General features: G+C 39.2%; 1 protein-coding gene across 3 annotated transcripts in view; it reads right to left on the bottom strand.

Moving 5' to 3' along the window:
- EPSTI1 (epithelial stromal interaction 1) overlaps positions 1-24,249 on the bottom strand; it is a 91,537-nt gene that overhangs the window by 35,030 nt on the left and 32,258 nt on the right. For all 3 annotated transcript variants that reach the window (XM_041731359.1, XM_041731358.1, XM_041731360.1), the window contains 2 exons: positions 21,718-21,791; positions 3,374-3,467 (listed from right to left, as the gene is read on the bottom strand). In XM_041731359.1, coding sequence (XP_041587293.1) covers positions 3,374-3,467; positions 21,718-21,791 — 168 coding nt within the window. The remainder of the gene's footprint in view (positions 1-3,373; positions 3,468-21,717; positions 21,792-24,249) is intronic.

Consider the following 24,249-nt stretch of genomic DNA (forward strand, 5'->3'; position numbering starts at 1 on the left):
GACTTCTGACCTCCAGATCTGGAAGGGAATGAACCCATGCTGTCTTCAGCCACTAAGTTTGCAGTGATTTGTTACAGCAGCAATGGAATTTTTTTTTTTTTTTTTTTTACACATTGAGGCATAAGTGACAGAACATAATATTCCTTTCAGGTGTAGAGCATAATGGTTCAATGTTTGTACGTTGTACAAAATGATCACAATAAATCTGGTTAATATCTGTCGCCATACCTAGCTGCAAAATGTTTTCCTTGTGATGAGAACTTTTAAGACCTACTTTCTTAAAAAAAAAAAAAAAAAAAATTTAATTTAAACAAAAAAAAAAGACCTACTCTCTTAGCAACTTTTAAATGCACAGTCCAGTGTTGTCAACTAGTCACATGCTGCACATTACATCTCCAGGGCTTATTTTATAAACAATGGGAAATTAATACAAGGAATTTAAAATATTGGGAGTAGAAATGAGATTGAAAGGGTACAAAGGACACATGTCTCTAAGTGCTGGCTTTTTAAAAAACGTGTGTCACATGGATAGAAATTAAATCAAACTGTGCTAGGAGCCCTGAGCAGCGGAAGTGAGAAGAAATGGCTGGAAAGGTACGAGCTATAGAGCAGTGTCCTCCAAACATTAATATGTATACAAGTCACCACAGACTGTGTTAAAATGCAACTTCCTGTTCAGGTCTGGAGCGGGGCCTGAGATTCGTCTACACCTCTACAGGCTCCCAGATGATGTCCATCCTACTGGTCCATGGACCATACTTGGAATAGCAAAGACCTAGATTCTCTGCAGAGAAACGTATTATGTCAAGAGGGAGGGAGGCAGGGAGGAAGGAAGGCAGAGGGCAGAAAGGGTTTTGTGCTTAAGCTAAAGCATTTTGACTTTATCTTCGAAGATACCAGGAGCCACTGGGCAGTGGAACAACAGTGAGAGATTTTTTAAATTATTGAGATTTTTTTTAAATTATTATTCTCTCTGGAAGAGGAGGCAAGGGACAACAACGTGGACTGGAAATCATTTAGTGTATAACCAGAAATATTCAATGATAATGACTAGGGAAGACATGAGGATGCTGGCACTTCTGATACACACATACACACACACACACACACACACACAGTACAGAGAACTGTATCAACCCATGTGTAAGTAAACACTATCTTTTGTCCAAAGTTCTCTTGTGTATCACTTAAAGGAATTTTCTTGTAGTCTAGATGGAATTATTTAGCATTTATTAGATTCCCATCTGGCCATGGAAGATCCACATTTAGTAAGTGTGATAAGAGCAATTTTCTCAGAAAAGTTGTATTATGTTAAAATTGTTAAAAAAAAAAAACCTCGAAACCCTGCAGCTCATCACACCCCACATAAATGGGCACCACAAGGAGTTCACATTCTATACACTGACCATAGCTAAGGCAAACTGTAGGTGTCTTCTTCCTACATCGCAAAAGTGCCCTGTGTATGTGGGACATCCCTAGAGCATTAGAAATGGTTCTGCAGAGCATTCTCAGAGGAATTCTATGCATATATGGATTAGACGGAATGAGAAGAGTACAATATGGGTTAAAAAAAAAAAAGTCACTTAAATATATCAAACACCAGGACGCCTGGGGGGCTCAGAGGTTGAGATCTGCTTTTGGCTCAGGGCATGATCCCGAAGTCCTGGGATCGAGTCCCACATCGGGCTCCCTGCACGGAGCCTGCTTCTCCCTCTGCCTGTGTCTCTGCCTCTCTCTCTGTGTCTGAATAAACAAATAAAATCTAAAATATATATATATTGAACACCAACAAATTATTAATAGTTTGGTGTTGAAAGGGGAGCAGCTAGTGAACGCAGCTCATACAGAACCATCCTGGGTCCAGTGCTGCCCCATATTTTCTATGAATAGCTTGAGGGTCGTGTGACTAATGCACTAATCAATCCACGGAAAACACAGCTCTGGAAGAGATGACTCATGTTTTGGATCACAATATTAAAATTCAGGATGATCTTGTTAAATTGAAGAAATGAGCCAAAAATCAATTGAGCAAGCGCACACAGTCCTGCCATGTGTTTCAAACCACAGGCTTCAGGAAGCCCTCAAACGGAATCAAGACCATCCTGGCAGCCAAGCACACAGTTGATAAAGCTATCCGATTCCTATTTCCCCGCCCTGTCGCTCACAGCCACAGGTATCTGGACAGATGTCAATGACTGTCCATACTCAGGATTTAGCTCCACTACCTATGGCTTCTCAAGTCTTTTCTCTAGTGTCCTGCAGTGAGAAAACAGACGACAGATGTGACAGGACCTGTGGCTAACCTAGATTTCGGAACATCGCATTAGCAGTGGACAAAAAAATAAGGAACATTTAAGAGCATAATGACCTTTTTCCTAAGGAGTGTCAGGACGTCTCCTTACATTTTACAACACGGTCGCTGCTGGGTGATGGGCATTAAGGAGGGCACACCATGTGATGAGCACTGGGTGTTATGCTATGTTGACAAAGTGAATTTAAATATAAATAAATAAACAGAAAAATAATAAAAAATAAAACGTGATCGCTAAGGAGAAAGGGGGGAGGGGTGGAAGACATAAAGGTCAGGTTTCTCTACCATCTTATTCACCTGCCCAAACCCTGGAAAAGAGAACACTCTTGAAAACTTAAGTCCAGGACACCTAGATGCTCAGTGGTTGAGCATCTGCCTTTGGCTCAGGTCATGACCCTGGGCTACTGGATTCGAGTCCCGCATCGGGCTCCCTGCAGGGAGTCTGCTTCTCCCTCTGCCTGGGTCTCTGCCTCTGTGTGTGTGTGTGTCTCGTTAATAAATAAATTAAATCTTTAAAAAAAGAACCCAAAAACTTAGACCTATCTTTTCTCTCAACTACAACCCTCTCCCAGAGGCATCCTTAATTCCACTTGCTTTCTTGTCCCCAGTTGGCCAGCCAACCACCCGGGCCCTGCCCACTTCACCTTCTAAGTGCTTCTTTGACCTGTGCTCTCAGCTCCATCCTCCCACCCACTGCCCTATCTCCATCATTCCTCACCTGGGCTATTACAGAGCCTCTTAGAGGCCTCTCTGCCTCTCTATTCCTTTAGAGCCATCCTGCACCTGATTACCAGTGTGATCCCACTAAAATGCAAATCTGACCTTGATCCTTCCCAGGACATTTTTAGTACCATTGGTATTGACAGAATGAGGTTCAAGTTCTCCAACACAGCATACAAATTTCTTCAGTGGTATTAGGCCAAGAGTACCACAAGCTTCCCGTATCTGCCTTTAGTTCCAGCCATCTAAGCTATAAGGTCACTCTACGCCCTTGGTCTTCATTTTCTAAATACCTCTTTATAAAATACCAGAAAGGAACCCTGCATGGAAGCCCACACTTACCCAAGTTGAAGACTGTGGGTCAGGAAAAGCAACTGGACGGGTACTCCGGTCTGGCAACTCTGTGTCCAGTCTGCTCAAGAACTCAGCAGTTTTGCTAGCAGGAACACAAATAGGTGTTAGTGCCTTCACAAAAATAGAAATATTATTTATTGTACTTTTGGATACTAGCCTAGACTTCCACTGGGTGATGACTAAAAGTCTCCCAAGTAGAACAAAAGGTTAGTTTGAGAACAAGGTAGTGTAGAAAATCAAAACAAAATGCCATTGCAAGCAAGACCACAACCTTGAAGAACATTAGTCGGAAAAAAATAAAATTAGGTTTGTAGAATGAGAACCTATGATTTCATATTTTCTATTTCGTGTACTGGGACATGGAGATAAATGCTCTCTCAAGTTCCATAGCGTGGGGTCCTATTTTCCCATCTGAGCATTTAAAGCTTGACACTTAGACTTGACAATAGAGCTGAGGAATACTGGGTCCCCTAGGACTCATTCCACACTGGTTTCACATGGCCCTTCACCACTTTCTCTTCTCCTTTCCCTCGCAGCTTTGACTGCTCTCATGATACACAGACCCTCCAACACAGTAACTCTTAACCATGTATGGATCATAGACCCTCCCCGCTTTGGGAATCTGAAAGCAGCAATGGACCTTTTCTCTCAACACAGACACACACACACACACACACACACACACACACACACACACACATGCTTACACACCTTCACATTTGATTTGTACCTTCCATAGAAAGTAAGAAGTGCTGCTGGTTCTGGTTTGCATTTCTGCCATCTCTTTTTAGCCCAGAAAAACTGGCCTAGAAATATCTTCAGTTTTAATAAGAAGTTTTTTGATTTTCCCTTAAAAACCCAAAACACGTTGGAGGTGCCTAGGTCCTCAGTCAGTTAAGTGTCCAACTCTTGGTTTTGGCTCAGGTCATGATCTCAGGGTCATGAGACTGAGCCCCGAGTAGGGCTCTGTGCTCAGCAGGGAGTCTGCTTGAGATTCTCTCTCCCTCTGCTACTCCTTCTGTGCATGCTCAATCTCTCCCTCTTTCAAAAAAATGTCTTTAAAAAAAAAAAAGAAAGAAAGAAAAAGAGAAAGAGAAAGAAAGAAAGAACCCAAACCATCACCCTAATTTCTCCTCTCACCTATGTCAAGCACAGCACAGTAGAATTGTTTCCTAAACCTTAATCCAGTGGCTTTCCCATGCTGGCTACCATTGACCTCTATTCCTTTGTCCTTTCCCCACGTAATCTGTAGGATTTTTACCACCTTATTTCACATTCACAACCAAATTCCTCATGGAAAAAAAAAATTCCTCATGGAGGCCTAATTCATACTGCACCAGCCCCCTTGCAGCCTGCTCTCTGCTTGCCTCCTTCCTCTTCTTCCCCCTAATATTTTAGTCCTGCTAAGCTCCAATTCATCAATACTTAAGATACAGGCATCAAAGGAAGCACAACTGGTCAGGTGAAAATAATTGGTATCCAGAGGAGGGAAAAATCAAAACAAGGAGTTCAAAATTAAACAGAGATGCCAACATCCCTTCAAATAATTACTTAGACAGAACATGGCATTTGAACAAGGTCAGAAGCTTAAGCTAGGAAAGGAAGAGCAAAAAGTTAAGTGACGTACATAACCCTGAGGAGCGTAAGGCTTCGACAGTTGAGACAAACAGCCTCTCCATTTGTCTGGGATTGCTTATCTTGCCCAGAATAGACAAGGAGACTAATGAAGTCGCGGAGTCTGGAAGCTGCCCCACTGTCTGGGGCTTTATGAAGTCATCAGTCAAAAGTGTTAAGAGAGTTGCCAGAAGTTTGGATGAAATTTCTGAATATCCTTAACTGAGTTCAGACATAGGAAAAGCAGTGACAAAGGAACACCGTGACCAACAAGGAAGGAACTTCAGACCAGGTTGATTGGCAGCCCTGCATTGTGTATGGACAGTTGCTTCTCAGCTGCTAGTACCAAGCACAAAGCTAGCTGCCTACCTAGCCAGCCACTAGTCATGGCCTGTCTGCCAATTATCACTGCCCCACTTATGCCACAGGATTAAATCATAATGACAGGGCCACAGGGCTGTCACAGGAATACAAGTAGGGGTATGTGCAGAATGCAGATCACTCCCAAAGATTAACTATGCAAACAAGCCAAGTCCCAAGTTACTAAACTAACTGGTATTTGTCTACTATGACTACACTACCTAGGTATATAATCTCATTTCCATATATTGGCTAAACTGAATGAGGATCCTTGTAAGCGGTCATGGTCATATTTAATAAAAATAAAATACACAACCTCTTTGAGGGCAAAAGTCAAGAATCTCCTGGCAGGAAGTCCAATAAGACTATGAACCTCAGACTGCAGCACTGAGTCACCTTCCCCTTGGAGTTTCTTGCCGTTTGTCATCCCTGTGACTCTGTCATCTATTGAGGGGATCATCCTCTTTTGCTTTATCACTCTAACCCATGCATAGATACAGGACTCCTTCCTGTATTCTCCACAGAACTGATGAAAGGATTACCAATAACTCAGACTTGGTTTAGAAGATTTAGTTCACTCATGTCTGACTTCAAATCTTCAAGGGTCCTTCCTGCTTGTTTTTAGGGTGATTCCTATAGGTTCTCCTAAAAGGTGTCTCTAGGATAACCTCACTTCTGCACAACCCAGTTGCAGCAGAGATTGCTAAATGTCCATCAGATTCATGGTCTCCTACTGAAGTCACACAACTTGACTACATTCTCTGGCCTCCCTTGCAGTTAAGGTTGGCCACGGGGTTGAGTCTTAAGCAATAGAATGTGAAAGGAAGTGATGCATACCCCTTCCAGAACAAATTATAAACATTCCACACATGCCCCCCCCCACACACATTTTTCTCCTCTGGCTGGCTGGAGTAAAGATAACCAAAACTTGAAAGTTGTAGGAGAGCCCATATTGGCTTGGTGCCTAAATATATGAGTAGAGGGGACCTCCACTGACCTTGTTCACCCATGCCTTAAATGAATACAAAAAAAAAACAAGTACTCAATCTATTACATATTTTAAAGTCTATTACAATATTTAGCACACTCTAATAACACAACATAAAGAAATATATACAAGAAAAGAAAAAAAAAGAAATAGATACAAAAAGATCATTTCTCATTTTAGGTGATCAATTCCAAAAGCATAAGAGATGACCAAGAAGATTTGAGGAAGAAAAAGAATAAAAGTTCTCAAGGATTTAGCTAGACAGCTTAGGTATTTCAGAACCTTAGTTGAGAGAGGGGAAGGTGGAAAAGGGGAAGAGCCTGTTCATCCTTGAGCTGTCTTCCTGTCAGGTCTATGAACTACTTAGGCCCAGAGCATAAAAAATATAATAACCTTCCAGATGCCAGGGAGTGTCTTGCAAAACTGGTCCCCTTAGAAATTTCTAATGGAGGAAAAAATTGATGGTACTACTTCAGAGAGTAATTTGACAATCCTTAGTAGAGTTGAGTATGTACGTTAATTCTAGGTGCCTACTCTAGAGAAAGTCTTGCATATGTATTTAAAGGTGTATTTAAAGACACCTGAACAGGGTTATTTAATCTAGTATCATTTGTAAGAGTCTCAGAGAAAGATAAAGGGAGCTGGGGGCTGAGGGGTTGGGGAGAAGGGAGATAAGAATGGAAAGGTAGAAGGGAATGAATTAGATCTCCATCAAGAATCAGTATGGTTCAATCTTTAAAAAAAGGTATCTGATGAAGAAAAAAATGTAAAAGTATGATGCAGGGATCAAATTATCCAAGGGACATCATAAAAAAAACAGTCTGTACCTTGTGTGGATTCATGTATACATAATAAAATTGGAGAAGTGTACATGATGAGAAAAAGAACAGCCCAAGACATCTGGGAACTGGTCTGACATAGCTACACCTCATGATGTTATTACAAACTAACTCGAAACTCAAAGCTAAACCATGTTACTCTACTGATAACATAAATGGTCCCACAGGAGCACCCACCTCACACAAGTGCACCTCACAAATGACCATATATCCTCCATCTTGCTAAATGAATGGCGACTTCCTTACCAATTACATCTTCGTATTCATCTAGGCTGTCCTCCCGAGAGGTAAGATTTACCGAGACACCCAATCATAGAATTATCGCCATATGCTGAAAACACAACCCCCTGCTTCTTTAGACCCTTCCCAAAACTACCCAACCAAAATCTAAATCCTAATCAATTCTTCCTAGCAGTCTCACTGAGATATCCCACCACTTCTTGTGATGTGAGTTTGCCTTTTCTGCAACAAGTAACAAACCCAGCATGTTCAACTACAAGGTGTATCCCTGGTGGTCTTTGGCTGAAAGGCACTGACAAATGCTACGTACCAGAACAGCTGTTACTGCTAGAAAAAATATGGAGGGATGGGGGGGGGAACAGTGAAAGGGTTCATCCATCACTTCGCCATTTAAATTTCTTTTTAAAAATGAACCTAAGCTCAGTCTCAGGTATGACCTTCATGATTGATACATACTTTCTATGATTTTTGACATGTTTCTCAAAAAGAGAAAAAGCATACACAGTGTCGTAGTGCTTATCAGGGACAAGCTTTACGCATGCCATTCTAGGTTCCTTAGAACAGTAATGTCCAAAATGCCAACTGGAACACCTGTGTGAGGGTGGCTGGCCCCGTGAGCATCATCTATGGTGCTTCTTGGAAATTACTGGACTCAAGACTTGGACTTTGTAATTCAGCATGTCTGGAGTAGGAACTGAGAATCTGTGTTTCTCAAAAGCCCCCCCACCCCCGGTGATCCCAAGAACTATTATAGTCGTACAGATGGATACTTAATATGCATAATTCTCTTAGATCCACATGATTCTGACCTATGATTAAATCATGCTATGGCATCCATTTGAAAACAAAACCTCAGTGTGGGGCAGCCCTGGTGGCTCAGCGGTTTACCACCGCCTTCAGCCCAGGGTGTGATCCTGGAGACCCCTGGACTCCCTGCATGGAGCCTGCTTCTCCCTCTGCCTGTGTCTCTGCCTCTCTCTCTCTCTCTCTCTCTCTCTCTCTCTCTCTCTGTCTCTCATGAATAAATAAATAAAATCTTTAAAAAAAAAAAAAACCTCAGTGTGTCTTGGGAACCCTTCTATAGGAGGACTACCTAACAACACATTCTTCCTTGTCTTTCACAATAGCTTCACAAACCTGAACTTCCCCACCATGAGGTTTAGGTGAGCAAGTATTCACCTACATTCACATATGCATTTGTGCAGGCAGCAAATAAATATTTCTTTAGTCTCTGCTTTGTGCTTAGCAGTTTGGGTTATCGGATAAACAGATACTGTTTATCCTGTTATCTAAACAGACACTGTTTTGCCTGAGTCAGTTTCAATGTAAGTGGATGTGAACAAAAACCATTCATACACTTATAGGGACTCAGAGCTAAATCAGTGGGGTGGGGGGGAGCTAAGGATTACAGGATCTTAGAATAGTCCTCAAGTATCTCCCCCAATTACAAAGAGAAAAAACAAGAACTGTACAGCAGAGACTAATGTAACCAGAGACTGAGAGTTAACATCACCAATAATGAAGGCATCAGCATCATGTACCATCTGATACGATGCTCTGAGGACCAGCAGCCCTTCTTAGTATTCTGAAAATTAAAACCTCCACCTGCCCATAAGAAAACATCAGATAAACCCAAAATTCTACAAAGTAACTAACCAGTACTGCTTGAAAGTATCAAACATAAAGCAAGAAACATAAAGCAAAAGTGAAGCATTGTCACAGACTGGAGGAAACTAAATAGTCATGAGCACTAATTATAATTATTTTTTTAACTTTTTTCTAAAGATTTATTTATGATATACACAGAGAGAGAGAGAGGCAGAGACACAGGAGGAGAGAGAAGCAGGCTCCATGCCGGGAGCCCGACACGGGACTCGATCCCGGGATTCAAGGATCGCACCCTGGGCCAAAGGCAGGCGCCAAACCGCTGAGCCACCCTGGGATCCCCATGATCTCTAATTATATTATGGGATCCTGAGTCAGATCCTAAAATAGAAAAAGAACATTGGAGAGAAATTGGTGAAATTCTGATAAAGCCTTTAGTTTAGAGTGTTGTGTATCAATGTTAATTCCCTAGTTTGATCACTTTACCATGGTTATTCAAGGTATTAACATTAGGGGGAGCTAGGAGAAGATCTTACTGCAAGACGCTGTAGTATTTTTGTAAGCTTTCTTTAAGCTGAAAATTATTTCAAAAGAAAAAAGAAAAATCTTCCTCAGCTCTCTTCCTTACCTGAAACCAAGACTGTATCTTAAAGCCAGTGCTTTCTGCCAAATTCCCTAAATGGAGATATTTTATTTCTCATACTACATTTTCCTCAGTTCCTAGCGGTGACACAGGCATCTTCTTTGCTCCCCCTGCTACTTCCAGACCATTGCAAAAAAGGATGTCTGTTCCTGTAGTGCTCCTGACATCAGTAAACCCTTCGTTCTTCCCGTTTGCTGCTGCCACTCTCCAAACCTTCTGGTCAACCATCTCTCTCGCGCTACGACCAGCCTTCCTATCTCAACTACTGTCAGCAACGTGGAAGTCCCTGCCTTCCAGCCCCCAAGCTCTGTTTTTTTTTTATTTTCTCCTTTCCACTAGCTCTTCATTCTGCCTCAGCCACACTCCTAGAGTCCTACCCTAGACTGTATCATCATCAACAAATAGCCTCCTTCCAACATATGAAATGACAGATCTCACTCTTGGACAGAACTTTCTATCGTTCCGTGTTCTTTGCACAAACACTCTTACTACAATAGTTTTCTAGCCTCTTTGAGCTTTCCAAAGCCTTGTTCCTCTCCCTTTCTATCAGTTTCCACCCATCTTTACTTACTGGGCAGCTTAGACCCCTTAGTCCATATTTATGATTTTCCCTTTACAAATTCCTTTAACTCTCCCCTTCCTTTCTCAGATAAAGTCAACCATCTGCTTTTTCTGCATGTGCACCAGAGCAAGGGAATCAAACTTGGGGAAAATAATATATTAGGTGTTTGGGGATGGTAGGCATGGAGGAGGATGGAAGAGTGGCGGGGTAGGTTGGCTTGACATGAAATTTACAAACACTAACATCTCTCTGAACTGAGCCAACACCAACTCCTACCTGGACTCCCCCAGTGATGTCTCTAGCTTCTCCATGTCCATTCTTGCCTCCTCAAATCTATTCTTGACACAACAAAAGGTAATAATCACTTCTTAAAAAGCATTTATAAAGTTTCTGAAGATTTTCCCTCTAGAGCTTAAATAAACCCCAGACTCTGTGCCATGCCCTGTATGATCGGCCTGGCTCCTGCCTATCTTGGCAACTGCAGGATCTCTCTTTCCCCACTTCAACCCAAATATACCAGCTTCCTTTCAGGTTATTGAATACACTATGTGCTGTTCCCTCAGCCTAGGACCTTCTACCCTGGTTCTCAGCAGAGCTCATTCCTTCTCATCCTTCCATCTTCAGTCCAGATGTCATTTTCTCAGATTCAGGTCTTCCCAGTCATGCTAAGGAAATTCCCCGCTCCCAGTCCCAGTATTCCTGATCACTGGTAAAGATGGCTATCTTCACATTATGTTCTCTCATAGGAATCATTGTCTATTATTCTATATATTTCTAGGTTAGCTTGCTTATATTTATCTGAATTTCTGCTTTTTGGTGATGGGGCTATATTTGTTTTATTTATAATACATACCTAGAACCTAGTAACAAGGAATAGTGCTTGACACATACCAGGTGCTCATAAACGACAAGGCACTGCCTAATGCTAGGTGTTATCAATACCTTTATATTTCGGCCGGTGTAAAAACAAAATTTTTGTGTTTCTCTGATCATTAGGGAGGGCACAATATTTTTATTGATTCTATATTCCTTCTCTTTTAACTGCTAGTTCAAGCCATTTGCCAATTTTCCTAGAGTTGTCTTTTTCTTACTAATCTGTAGAGTTCTTTGTGAAATTAAGCCTTCTTCCATTACTCTTGAGGCAAATATTTTCTCCTAGACTCACTTGTAATGTTGCTCACTGTCTCCTATCATAAATAGTTTCTGCAGTTAAATCTGTACTTTTCCTTATGGCTTCTGAGTTATATGTGTGACTTATAATTTGTGGAGTAGAATCTTCTCCTTTCTAAAAACATTCTTCATTATATTCTAATTTTGTAGGTTCAATACATTTTGTCAAATTATCTCTTTGACACTGATTTGAAAGAATACTTTTATCAATAACTGAAGCTCTAAATACTAAATTCCCATATATTCATGGGCCTACTTGTAGATTTTCTCTTTCACTGAATAGATTTATTTATTACAATGTCAATGACACTTTATTACTACTATAGTTTTATATATATGATACCTAGTACAGTAAGTCTCTCCCAAGTCCCTTTAATTTTTCATTTTAAAATTTCTTTACCTTTTCAGTATTTTCTCTTTAAACTTGGCTTATCAAATTCCACAAAATTTCCTGTTCAGGAGAACTATTATCTTTATAATATTGATTTTTTTTTCCTTTTATACTAAATGGTCTATATTTATTTTCATCTTCTTTTAGGTATTTTATTTATGTAGGCAAATAAATAACATGTAGGTATTTATTAGACTTACACCCACTTGTTTTACAGTGCAGATGAGTATTTTAAATGGGATCTTTCTTTCAATTATATTTTGCAATGCGCTTTTGATGGTGTATAAGAAAGACAAATATTTGCATATTGGCTTTAGATCCATTCACGTTAGTTGGCCTATTTGTACCAGCTCTCTTAATTTTTTAGTTGATCCCTTTGGGATGATTTAGAAAGACAATCAGAGACACTTATCTCTTTCTAAAGAGCCAATATTTAGGTTCTTTATTTGTTAGAATTAGAAACAGTCTCTAGGTACAGGTCAGTAATAACAAGCACTCTCATTATCCTGTTCCAGACTTCGCTGGGGAAACTGGCTTCCTTTCTAGGATTTCAAAAGAAATCTAACACTTTCTTTGAAAGTTTAGTAGAACTCACTGGAAAAAACCCAACTGGGCCTCCCATCTTTTATACGTAAAATCAAGCTACATTTTTCCTTCCATTTATAGTTTTTATTCTATTCACACTTTAAGTCTAGTGTACATTTTCCCCAGGAAATAATTTTTTTTCACTCAGATGTCCTCATTTAACAACAAGAAGTAGGACATAGTATTTTGTGCTTCCAGGAATTTGGTTATACTTCCTTTCTTGTCCTTGTAGGTTTTTCTTTTAAAATCAAACAAGTTCAAAATCTGTCTGAAATTTTATCAGAATTTTTTTTAAAAACTAGTTTTGGGGTTAATTTACAGATGATAAATTCCTTTTCTACCGAAAACATTTTTTTCCTGTATTATCCTTCCATCTCTTTTTATTTATTTTATGGTTAAAATACTATCTTAATAAAATGCTTTCCTTTTTTATTTCCATTTTTACTGAATGGTTTTAAAACTCTATGTTTGCTAAATAATTTTGTAGCCACATTCTATAGATTTTAACATGGGATACTTTAAAATTTGTATTCTTTTATCCCCAAGTAATTTGCAATTTCAGTTTTGGTTTCAATTTATATCCTAAAAAGTCATTTAGAAAAGTGATTAGAAAAATTTAAGTGAATGGATGTTAAACCTCCTTCTTGTTTAATTTCTAATTTTATTAGATTTTTCTTAGGAATGGTAGCTTTTTAGGATTTGGGGAATATTTGAGGGATTTTCTGAGAAACTGAAACCTCAGCCATGGCCAATTGTAGTTACATTAATATTTGTACAGAATATGTTTTCTTTTGTTTTTAAGTAGGCTCCGTGCCCAGTGTAGAGCCCAGTGTGGGGCTTGAACTCATGACCTGAGATCAAGACCTGAGCTGAAATCAAGGATCGGATACTTAACTAACTGAGCCACTCAGGCACCCCAAGAGGCTTTTTTTTTTTTTTTCATAAACTAGGTATAGGGCAGCCCGGGTGGCTCAGCGGTTTAGCACCTGCCTTCAGCCCAGGGCGTGATCCTGGAGCTGCGACTGAGTCCCACGTCGGGCTCCCTGCATGGAGCCTGCTTCTCCCTCTGCCTGTGTCTCTGCCTCTCTCTCTCTCTTTCTCTCTCATGAATAAATAAAATCTTTTTAAAAATCAAATTAAATATAAAAAATAATAAACGGTATAACACCTTATAACTGTCTTTACAATCATACTGAGTCATTGTTATTCAAATCTTCTATTCCTTATATTTGTTTCTTGGTTCACTTAATGTGTTCATTTCAATGGAAAATTAGCTAAATAAAAAGGAAAATTTGACAAACCCACTATCTATATTACAGACTTTAGCAGTTTGCTTTATAGGTCTCAAATTGATAAAGATTTATAATTCACATTACCTTTTGGGTTATATATTTTATCTCTATAAAAGACCCTTCATTCTGTTGAATGGTTTTCACCTTGACTTCAATTTTGTCTCCTATTAATAGTGATATTAATTAATCTGCCTACTTTTGTTAGCATTTATGGTTATATTTTCCATGACTTTATTTTCAGCTCCTTTGTTTTATGGTATCTCTTATAGTAGCATATAGCTAGAGTTTCATCTTTTTATGCAATCAAAGAACATTTCTTTTCATAAGGAGATTTGGCCTATATACCTTTTCTGTGATTGCTGACTCATTTATAGAACTTCCACCCTCTTTTCGGCCTTCTGTTGTAATGATTACATTTTCATTCATTGTATTTCACTATTGTATTGTCTGTCTCCTAATGTTTTTATGTTATAGAGCCTATATATCTTGTTATATATCCAATAATCCGTTATATGTCCTGTGTTATATCCTATATCCTATTCCATTTGTACATATAACTAAATACACATCAGTCCTCTATCAATATGTAGAATTTTCCTTTCTCAAGGAAAATTTCCTTTCGTCTTCCTTTCTCAAGGAAAATTTCCTTTCGTCTCCAAGCCTTTCCTCATGCAAAGAAAAAAATACTTATGTTACTTCCTATCTCCCTCTCTTCTGTGTGCCTTTTCTAGCACTGAAATCCTCTTTGTTATTAATTTGATCATGCTGATTCTTAATTTTAAAAAAAGATAAAAATCCATCATATACTTGACAACAAATGTCACTATCTTCTTTGTTCACAATTATTCTGATATCTTCTCTCTTCTGTCTTCTTGGATTCATTACTTGTTTGACCAGAGTTCATTTTGTGGTCATTTTTTTCAGTAAGTCTCTTGGTGCTCACACAGAAGTGATAAAGTTGGCTCAGCAGGTAGCTTGTCTCCAGGATGGGGGAGGGGGCACATATTCCCCTAGGGACAGTATATTTATGAGAAGTACTTTCTGGGCCCCGCAGCCTTAGTAAAACTCACATGTCGGAAAGAAATTCTTAGGCTCTATTCTTGGGAACAAAGTCCAGAATCATCTGGTCCCTCTCTTACTTCTTCCTGTGCTTTCCTTATTTGCAGTGACTTCAGACTTTGTTTAGTTTCTCCCTCCAAGCACAATACTAGATGTCTTACATGGATTATATTGATTAATCTTTTCCATTAGCAACTTTTAGAAGTCCCACCCCATGAGAAAACAGAGGCTCAAAGAGTTAAATAATGTTCAACTCATGAACAGACAGATTATAGTTTGAGCCCAAGTTATCTGACCCCAGATCTGCCCTTGCAAGAAGGGAACACTGATAGTACCAGGTTCCAATGATAAGATAATTAAGTGAAACTAGTTTATAAATAAGACACTAGTCGACTTTCATCTTTTACTAATTATTAGTTACATATTGAGAAGGCTAGAAGCTGTCCCTGACTTCCAGGAGCTGCCCTGACACTCAGCAAGGCCTTGGTGTTCTCCTTTTGGAAGCATTTCACATAGTATCAACATCAAAAGACGTCACTCCGTGACTATGATGGATCCTAACAAAAATAAGACCACTCATTAACATGTCTGAGCAAAGAAAGATATAAGAAACTTGTCTAAACCAAAGTGACCAATGGGACGCCTGGGTGGCTGAGTGGTTGAGCATCTGCCTTCGGCTTAGGGTGCGATCCCAGAATACTGGGATCAAGTCCCACATCGGGCTCCCTGCATGGAGCCTGCTTCTCCTCCCTCTGCCTGTGTCTCTGTCTCTCTCTGGGTCTCTAATAAATAAATAAATAAATAATCCTAAAAAATAAATAAATAATCCTAAAAAATAAAATAAACCAAAATGACCAAATACCCCAAATTCCTAGCTAATTTGTGTGACTGTCACTTCTTTATTAATTACATTACCATTACAATTAATCACTCAGGTATTTCTTCCTTTTAGGTAAGATTAAGATACCTAGTCACAATCACCCCTGCCTCTTGATAACATTCAACCCAGAACAAAACCCTGCTTCCTCAAAGCCTCCTCCAACCACCTGACACAGACTCAAATCCTAGCATGTTCTGATACCTTCTTACCAGTTCCCCCACAGTATGGCTAAGGGGTTTGGAATTCATTTAATAAGAAATGGGAAATAACTGTGGCTTTTAGAAGAGAGTAGAGACATGACTACAGTTGTGCTGCAGAAAATGAAATCTGACAAAACATGTAAGACAACGAAAGAAAAAGACAGTTGGCAAAGATGGTGATGAAGCCATTCCAGCAGTCCAGGGGATGACAAGGAGACGGAAGCCATAATGCAGGTGGCATGTGATAAATACCTATATGAAGGTGGTAGCAGTGGGAATGAGAATGAGTTAACGTGCACCAGGACATATGCAGGAAGAATCAATAGTGGGTAGAAATTCTGATACAGTCTTAACCATCAGCACGATTTAACATTCAGTAGGCAGGGATTCTCTCTCACATCAGATTTCCCATAAAATATTCAGTCTTCTTCCGAACAAAATAGACAGGGGATTTTTGTATCTGTAAGTTCACTTCATTAGCATAAGATAGAAAGTTATGAATAGGATGACTTTGGATTCACCTTACTTGGATTATAAAATGAGAAGTTGGATTTAAGCCTACCATATGGATGAGGGATCGATTTAGCCCTTAAGTGTCTTTTGGAAGCTCCCATGAAGGGCATTAGAAGTTTTGTGAGCATATTAGAAGGCAAACTTGGGGCGTAAGTGTGCATATTCAGCAGACCTGCCTGGATCCTCCACTCTAGGAAACTAAAATAGATGAAGATGTGCCTCCTAGGAACTAATCATACTATTATTCAAATGGAAATAAAAGAGATACATGGTTCTGATGGTAGAAATGAAGTAAACTTCCCAACATTACAACCGACAGGCTGAGCTCAAGGTGGTGCTTGGCAGTTTAGGGACAGAAAGGTCCTGTTTTGGAATGAACTTGGTTCCAAGAGCTTTTTCAACTGGGGTTTTAAGAATTGAACCCCTTCTCCCCTAGAAACATTATAAACAATTATCTAGAGCATCATAGAGCCCAAAGAGGTCACGAAAGCCCACAGAGCCTACAGTGAGTTTAACTGTGGTACTAATCCAGGGTTAGACCTGGAAGAGGATGGCATCACAGATGATGAAAATCAGAAGAAGGAGACATACTTCCTCAGTTTTTCTTTCACCTACTCTAGGCAAAATGTAGATTGTGTTAAGAAGAAACAGAAGTCAACCCTGCCCAACTTTTCCTCTTGGAACCAATCTATCCCATAGTCTTCTCCACAGGTCCTCTATGTCACTCCAATGCTTATCACTCCCATCTCAACCAGCAGTTCCTGACCTTTAAACTACATGCCTCTCAATTACCTATTTTCTCTAGCTCCCCCAAATCTCAAGACCAAGATTTAGCTGCATCACTTACTGTCTCTATGACTCTGGGTATTTAAATTACTTATCCCTCCATCTGTAAAAATGAGGAGGCTATATCCCTAATAGGGCTCAACTAAAAATTAAATGACAAAATGCATATAATATACCTAATGCTCCTGATACTCCATAGGTTCTCAGTAATATAGCAGCTTATTGTTTTGCTTATTTTTTAATTATTTATTTTGCTTATCTCAAAGAGTCAAGTGCTTTATATTTTTTAAAACTATATAACTGTGGGATCCCTGGGTGGCGCAGCAGTTTGGCGCCTGCCTTTGGCCCAGGGCGCGATCCTGGAGACCCGGGATTGAATCCCACGTCAGGCTCCCGGTGCATGGAGCCTGCTTCTCCCTCTGCCTGTGTCTCTGCCTCTCTCTATCTCTCTGTGACTATCATAAATAAAAAATAAATAAATAAAAAAATAAAAAAAAATAAAACTATATAACTGTATAATCTATTACACTAAATGGTTATTACATATGAATTAACACTTTAAATGTTTAGAAGATACCCAATTGTTACATCTCCAGCAAATCCTTAAGTGAACCTTGTTTTTCCTAGCACTCACACATGAAATGCATCCGGCTACTCCCATCCTACATGGGCCTCCACCACCGATTAAATAGGCTCAAAATTCAGACCTATCTCTACATCTGTCCAAAAGGCATTATTAGAAAGATGACTACAACCCTCAAAATAAGCTACCATTCAAAATTTTAAATGCTGAGATTTTACTCAAGTGTTTTAAATCCCCAAAATCCCAACATCCTCCCTTTGACTTTTTTTTTAAAAAAGCACAGCCAAAGGCTTATTAACTATTACTTCAAATGCTCAAACCCACCAGAAATACTGATTAATAGAAAAGGACACCCTGAAAAGTGCCACATTTGACTTTTTATAAATAAGCAACTACAGAGAGTAAAAATAATGGTGAAAACTACACCAAGGTTGGATGCCTATTTCTACCCTCTGCTTTCATGCTCAAGAATCCTAGAACTAATTCTAAATTGTGAAATGAATCTGTCCCCAGCCAGAGTAGCAGACTTAATGCACCATTAATCTGGTCTGCTCTCAGCTGCCAATTGAAATAGTCACAGTCATTCGATTTTTAAGGAAAAGACAGTACTGCAGAAGTACATTCCAGAGGTCTTTTCATAAAAGCCATCCTGTGTGCTCCATCTGCACACGCAATCTGCTTGTGTATTTCCAGCCAGCTTGCATGGGCAGATTAATGCGTACAATTAGAAAGCAACCTCACAGGCATTCAATAAACTGCCTTCATTATTACACTCAGGAGAGTCCCTTTGGATGTCAATAAAAGCCTAGTTTTCTGCCTGTTAGCTAAATAATTGACAACACTAAAAATAATCAGAAGCAAATGAACGAAGTCAGGAATAAGGTGTTAAGAAAGAGCACATTAAGATTCTCATGGTGGTGCCCCGGGATACTATCATGAGCTTTTTCTCCAGCAGCTTGGATCTACAGTCTGCTCAAGTCCATGGACGCACTTCTGCACGTGCGCGCGCACACACACACACACACACACACACACACACACCATCACTACCACCACCACCACAACCACCACCACCACCATTTCTGGTCTGCTATTTGAACCACATATCCTAGCATGCTGAAACTAGCAAGGACATGAGGTATTGACTAATTTGAAAGAATTTCTTACTTGTGTCTCTATTTTGTGTTCCTTGGTTTAACAGCTTCAGGGGAATCTAACTTTTTTGGTGGGAGGGAAAAGGACATTGGTGAATGGGGAATAGCGTGGTTGGTCTGGTGAAATCTTTGTGCTACTAGAATTCTAACAGCTCTCCTAGACAATTTTTGTACCATAAACCAATTATAAAGAGGTATGACAGGCTTGTTATACATAGGATCCATGTTTGCCAAGAAGTCCCTTTCATATCTCTAGCTATATAATGATCATTCATGAGCTATTAGCCTTTTAATTTCAAAAGTAGTGCAAAACAAAATACTCTTTAAAAAAAACTCACATATATTTTTCTGTTTCTCAATAGGCTTTAAAAATCAATTTGAGACACTTCTCATTTTTAGTCAACTCCTTTTTCCTGGTTAACTGGGACTTTCATGATAAGCAGAAGAAAGAGCAAGAGTGAAATATGCGTGTAATTGAATTCAGCTCCAATGATGGTATAGGAGGTGGTTGAGGGTAAAACTCTTTTTATTTTCTTTAGAGAGAAAAAGGTGATTGATCTGTAGTATTTAGTAAAGCATGACTCAAGAAGCTGGAGACTACAAAAGAAAGGCGATTGGGTGACATAACCTCCATGTCCTTTAGATGCTGAGAATCTCTCATCCTTCACCTTACTATGTTTAAAACTCTCCAGAGAACGGGCTTGCAAATTCCTAGTCCTGTACCTAAGACCCCTCATTGATAAACAGGTCTTCCCTTTTCCAGTGAAATTAGGATGACACAGGATAAATACATTTGTCTTTATTTTGTCTCTAGCATACAACTGCCCCAAGGCATTCCATTATCTCCTTCAACTCCTCTGGTTGGCCTAGAAATATGCTCATACATCCTTTACCAATGAATGGAAAGGCAATAATATATTGACACCCTTGATCTACTATCTCCCTCTTCCATCTCCCTCTAAGACAATTTCTCTTGGTGTTTAGATTCCCACCAGCTCCCTCACCTGCATGCCAGTCTTTAGAAGAACAGCAGGGAAAGACAGGCTAGGGATTCAATGACTTAAATGAGGGCAATGCCTATTTAAACTTAAAAAAGACAACATCACTCACTGGCACTTCTATCCAACCCATTCCATCTCCCAATTTTCTGGCCTTGGTAGTAGAGGCCAAGTACCTCATTTACTAAGAGGCAAAGTAAAACATTGAGAAACTTCTTCCCCCTCCTCCCTTGGAGACTTAAAGCAAAAAGGAACTGCTTGGGATAGAGACAAGGTAAGTGCAGTGGAATGAGAAAACCAGAGGATGCTATAAGTTAGAGGAGCAACATACTCTAGGTAGGGTGTCACATATGCTCATTCCAACACTAGAATGATCTTAAATTCTGAAAATGAGATACAACAATGGGAGGAGAGAACAGGAGGCAGTCAAATAACAATCCATCTGAAAGTAGAGGCCAATTGCCCATTCTGGGTGGGACCAGAATAGTCTCTATATAACAATCACTACAAAATAGAAGTTGTCTGATCCACCCAACAAGGACCTCTGTAAGAAGTTTCATTTCTGTTTCCATATAATTCAGGTACTTTTATGCCATTTATGTAAGATATTTTATTTAATCCTTATAAATGGCCTATGGGAAAGATACAGTCATCCCTATTTTAAAAAAAAAAAAAAAATGAGGCTTAGTACTTTGTCCAAGGTCACAGCTAGGGAATGGAGCTGGGATTTTGAATTCATATCTGCTTGGTTTTAATTCTTTTGTAATTACCCTAGGCTAATTTCTAGGTTATATATAATATATATTCCTAAATTTTTTTATATATATTCCTAAATTATAATAAAAAATATGGTTTTGGGTTTTTCTATTCTTTGAAGCTGCTTGCAGGTACTCTAGCTACTTAGAGTTAGGACACAAGCTTATCTTTAAACCTCTATAACAGAGTAGATTACCTACATTACATAGCACATAGTAGTCACCCTATACATATTAGCTACTGATATTCACAAGTCATACTGGAAAAAGTCCCTAGGTGTATGACCGCCAATTGGGAATTTTGCCAATAATTGCTAAATTATTTCTCAATTTTTGTCTACAAAAATACAAGTGTGACTAGTCCTCAGTCTATTAGATAAACCCCTAATTAGTTTAGATTCTGCTTGGGTACTTTTCAAATATCATCTTCCTTTTATCAGTGTTTTGAAAGTGAACATTATTATTTTTTTAATATTTTATTTATTTATTCATGAGAGACACAGAGAGAGAGAGGCAGAGACACAAGCAAAGAGAGAAGTGGGCTCCATGCAGGGAGCCTGATGCGGGACCCACATCTCCAAGATCACGCCCTGGGTGTGAAGGCAGGCACTAAACTGCTGAGCCACCCAGGGATCCCCCAAAAGTCAACATTATTAGAAGTACCGTGGGTCACCAAAGAATCAGCTCCAGTAATTATTTAGAATGGGGAGTTTCTCAAATTTAGTAGTAGTATTTCAAGTCAATTGACTCCTAAAGAATACTCTGGGGATGCCTGGGTGGCTCAGCAGTTGAGCATCTGCCTTCGGCTCAGGGTGTGGTCCCTGAGTCCCAGGATGGAGTCCCACCTCCAGCTGCCTCGAGGACCCTGCTTCTTCTTCTGCCTATGTTTCTGCCTGTGTCTCTCATGAATAAATACATAAAATCTTAAAAAAAAAAAAAAGTACTCTGTGAACCTCAGAACCTCACTTACATAATGACAGAGTTTAATCACATAATTAATATAACAGCCAATAATCCAATACCAAAGGTCTTAAACAGTTACCATCATTTAGAATTTAAAAGCAGAATGAACAATATGCCTATAAAGGTACAAAGTTCTGAAGATACAAACTTACTATTGGTGGTGCTCTCTAAATGCTTCTCTTCTGAGGTTTTCTTGAAATCTTTTTTTCTCCTCTAGTTTATTGCTCTGAAATTGCAAATATCAAAATGCCACCTATTAGGGAAGCTTTAAGCAGAATCATGGTGTTAAAGTTACCCAAAATCCTTAGATTCAAGTGGCCCCAATAGTCCAAGACTGATACCTACCAGGGCTTCCAAGATGTGCCGTCTCAACCCATGGGAACGGTTTACTGAAAGCCAGGAGCCCCAAATTCCTTCCATGGCTCCCCTCTCCCAACTTGATTGGTATAATCACAGAATCAGCATTCATATTTTTATTCTCTAGTTCACATGATGGCAACATTTATATTTCAAGATGTGTTTTCAAGATGGTTTACAGAAAACATGAAAGTTCCACACCAAGTACGTTAAATGAAAATTATAAGAAATGGTTAAGTAGTTCATAAAATGTATATATATATATGTGTGTGTGTATATATATATATATATATATTCACATTCCAGTAAAACATTCAGAAAAAGATTTTCAATAAACCAACTCAACTCCCTCCTGACTTAGAATCAGATACTGAAAGCTGTTGAGAGACTGAATAGCAAATGTCATAAAAAATGGAATGGAAAGAGTTCTTTTTTTAATTAGTTTTTTGGAGAATCTAGAAACAAAGGACTTCATATTTGATATTACTGTCACCAAGGCTCTGGCATATTTTAATCCAACTTAAATAACCCTCGAGCTTTTTGTTCACTATGACATGACTGTCATTTTTTTTTTTACTTGCCTATGAAAAACAAGTAAAGTTCCTAGAAAACAAGTTTAATGGGGAGTTGAAACAAGTTCTACAACACAGGGGAGACTTGAAGCTTTAAATGAATCCAAGGGAGACAGCAAGCAGCTGGGTTTGCTTTAATAAAAAGAACTGGATTTGCCTAGCAGGAAGACCTGTGAAAAGGAAATAATGGAAATCATCATTTCTAAATCCTGACATAAGTTTGGCTCCATCTTTCAAGGAGGAGGAAAAACTTCATGTTTTCCATGAAACTCTTCATACCCACAAAACCACTTACCACTCCCATTTTGAAAAATAAAATGGAGGAATTCAGTTTCAGAAAAAAAACAAAGGAAATTTCCTACAAATGGAGTCAATTATAATGCAAAGCAATTGGGTTACTAATGAAACAAGTTCTGGAAAGCCAACAAACAGAGAATTATGAAACCAAATCAACAAGCTCTCAACCTAGAAAAAAAAATCCTGATTCAGGAGACCAAAAGATCAATTGTGATGAGCCCCTACATCTCTGGAAAAAAGCGAGGGGCAGTAAAAGACAGCAAGCAACAAGTAGGGATTCATTAAACCACTTTCAGGAATGCTACTTTGAAAAATAATGAGAAAACCACACAAGCATGGGCTGGTTTTAATCTCTTCACTAATTATCATTGAATTTAACTCATGGAAACAGTTATTCGGTAGCTAACTTCTGTCCAACAATGGTCTGTTTATCCCTCAGAAGTTGATGGAGAAGTATTTGGCAAAATACCAGAGTATCTGAGAAATTATTTTCAATATTTATCAATGTAGGAGCTGTTTATTTATTTCTTTTAAGATTTTATTTATTTATTCATGAGAGACACACACACAGAGAGAGAGAGAGAGAGAGAGAGAGAGAGGCAGAGACACAGGCAGAGGGAGAAGCAGGCTCCATGCAGGGCGCCTGACACGGGACTCAATCCTGGGTCTCCAGGATCACGCCCTGGGCTGAAGGCGGTGCTAAACCGCTAAGCCACCTGGGCTGCCCTGGGAGCTGTTTATTATACTAATCCAAATACTTAAATTTAGTTATATTTATTTCTTTCCTTTTAACAGAGAGTTAAGGAGTCATCCAACCATACTTACACATATATATGCAAATACAAAATGTAAAATGTCTAGGGGCACTTGGATGGCTCAGTGAGTTAAGTATTCAACTCTTAGTTTTAGCTCAGGTCATGATTTCAAGGTCATGGGATTGAGCCCCGTGTGGGGCTCCTTGCTGGATGTGAGGTCTGCTTATGATTCCCTCTCTCCCTCTCCCTCTGCCCTTCCCCACCCCACTCACATGCATGCTCTCTCAAATTCTCTCAAGTTAACTAATAATTGATTAATTAAATAAAATGTCTAAGAAATGGGGTCTAAAAAAGAAAAAATGATGTATCCTGCTCCAGATCCACTATCACTAAGTAACCTTATGCCAATCATTTAATATTACTGAATCTCATTTGCTCAGACGTTTATCAAATGCCTTATACACTTGGTACTATGTTCGATGCTGAGAATACAGATATGAACAGAGCAGTGCCTCCTCTGGAAAATTCAGAGGCTCGCTGGGGACACAAACAAGAACAGTGATGGCAGTATATAAAACATGTTGGGGGATAGAGGTTTGCAAATAATATGAACAGAAAAAAGCACAGAAGTAGGTAGTTGGGAAATGCTTTCAACATTTCCACAAACATTAATTTAGTGTCTTCCAAGTGGCAGATAGGGTCT

The sequence above is a fragment of the Vulpes lagopus genome, chromosome 16, assembly GCF_018345385.1.
Source record: "Vulpes lagopus strain Blue_001 chromosome 16, ASM1834538v1, whole genome shotgun sequence".
Taxonomy (NCBI): Eukaryota; Metazoa; Chordata; class Mammalia; order Carnivora; family Canidae; genus Vulpes; species Vulpes lagopus.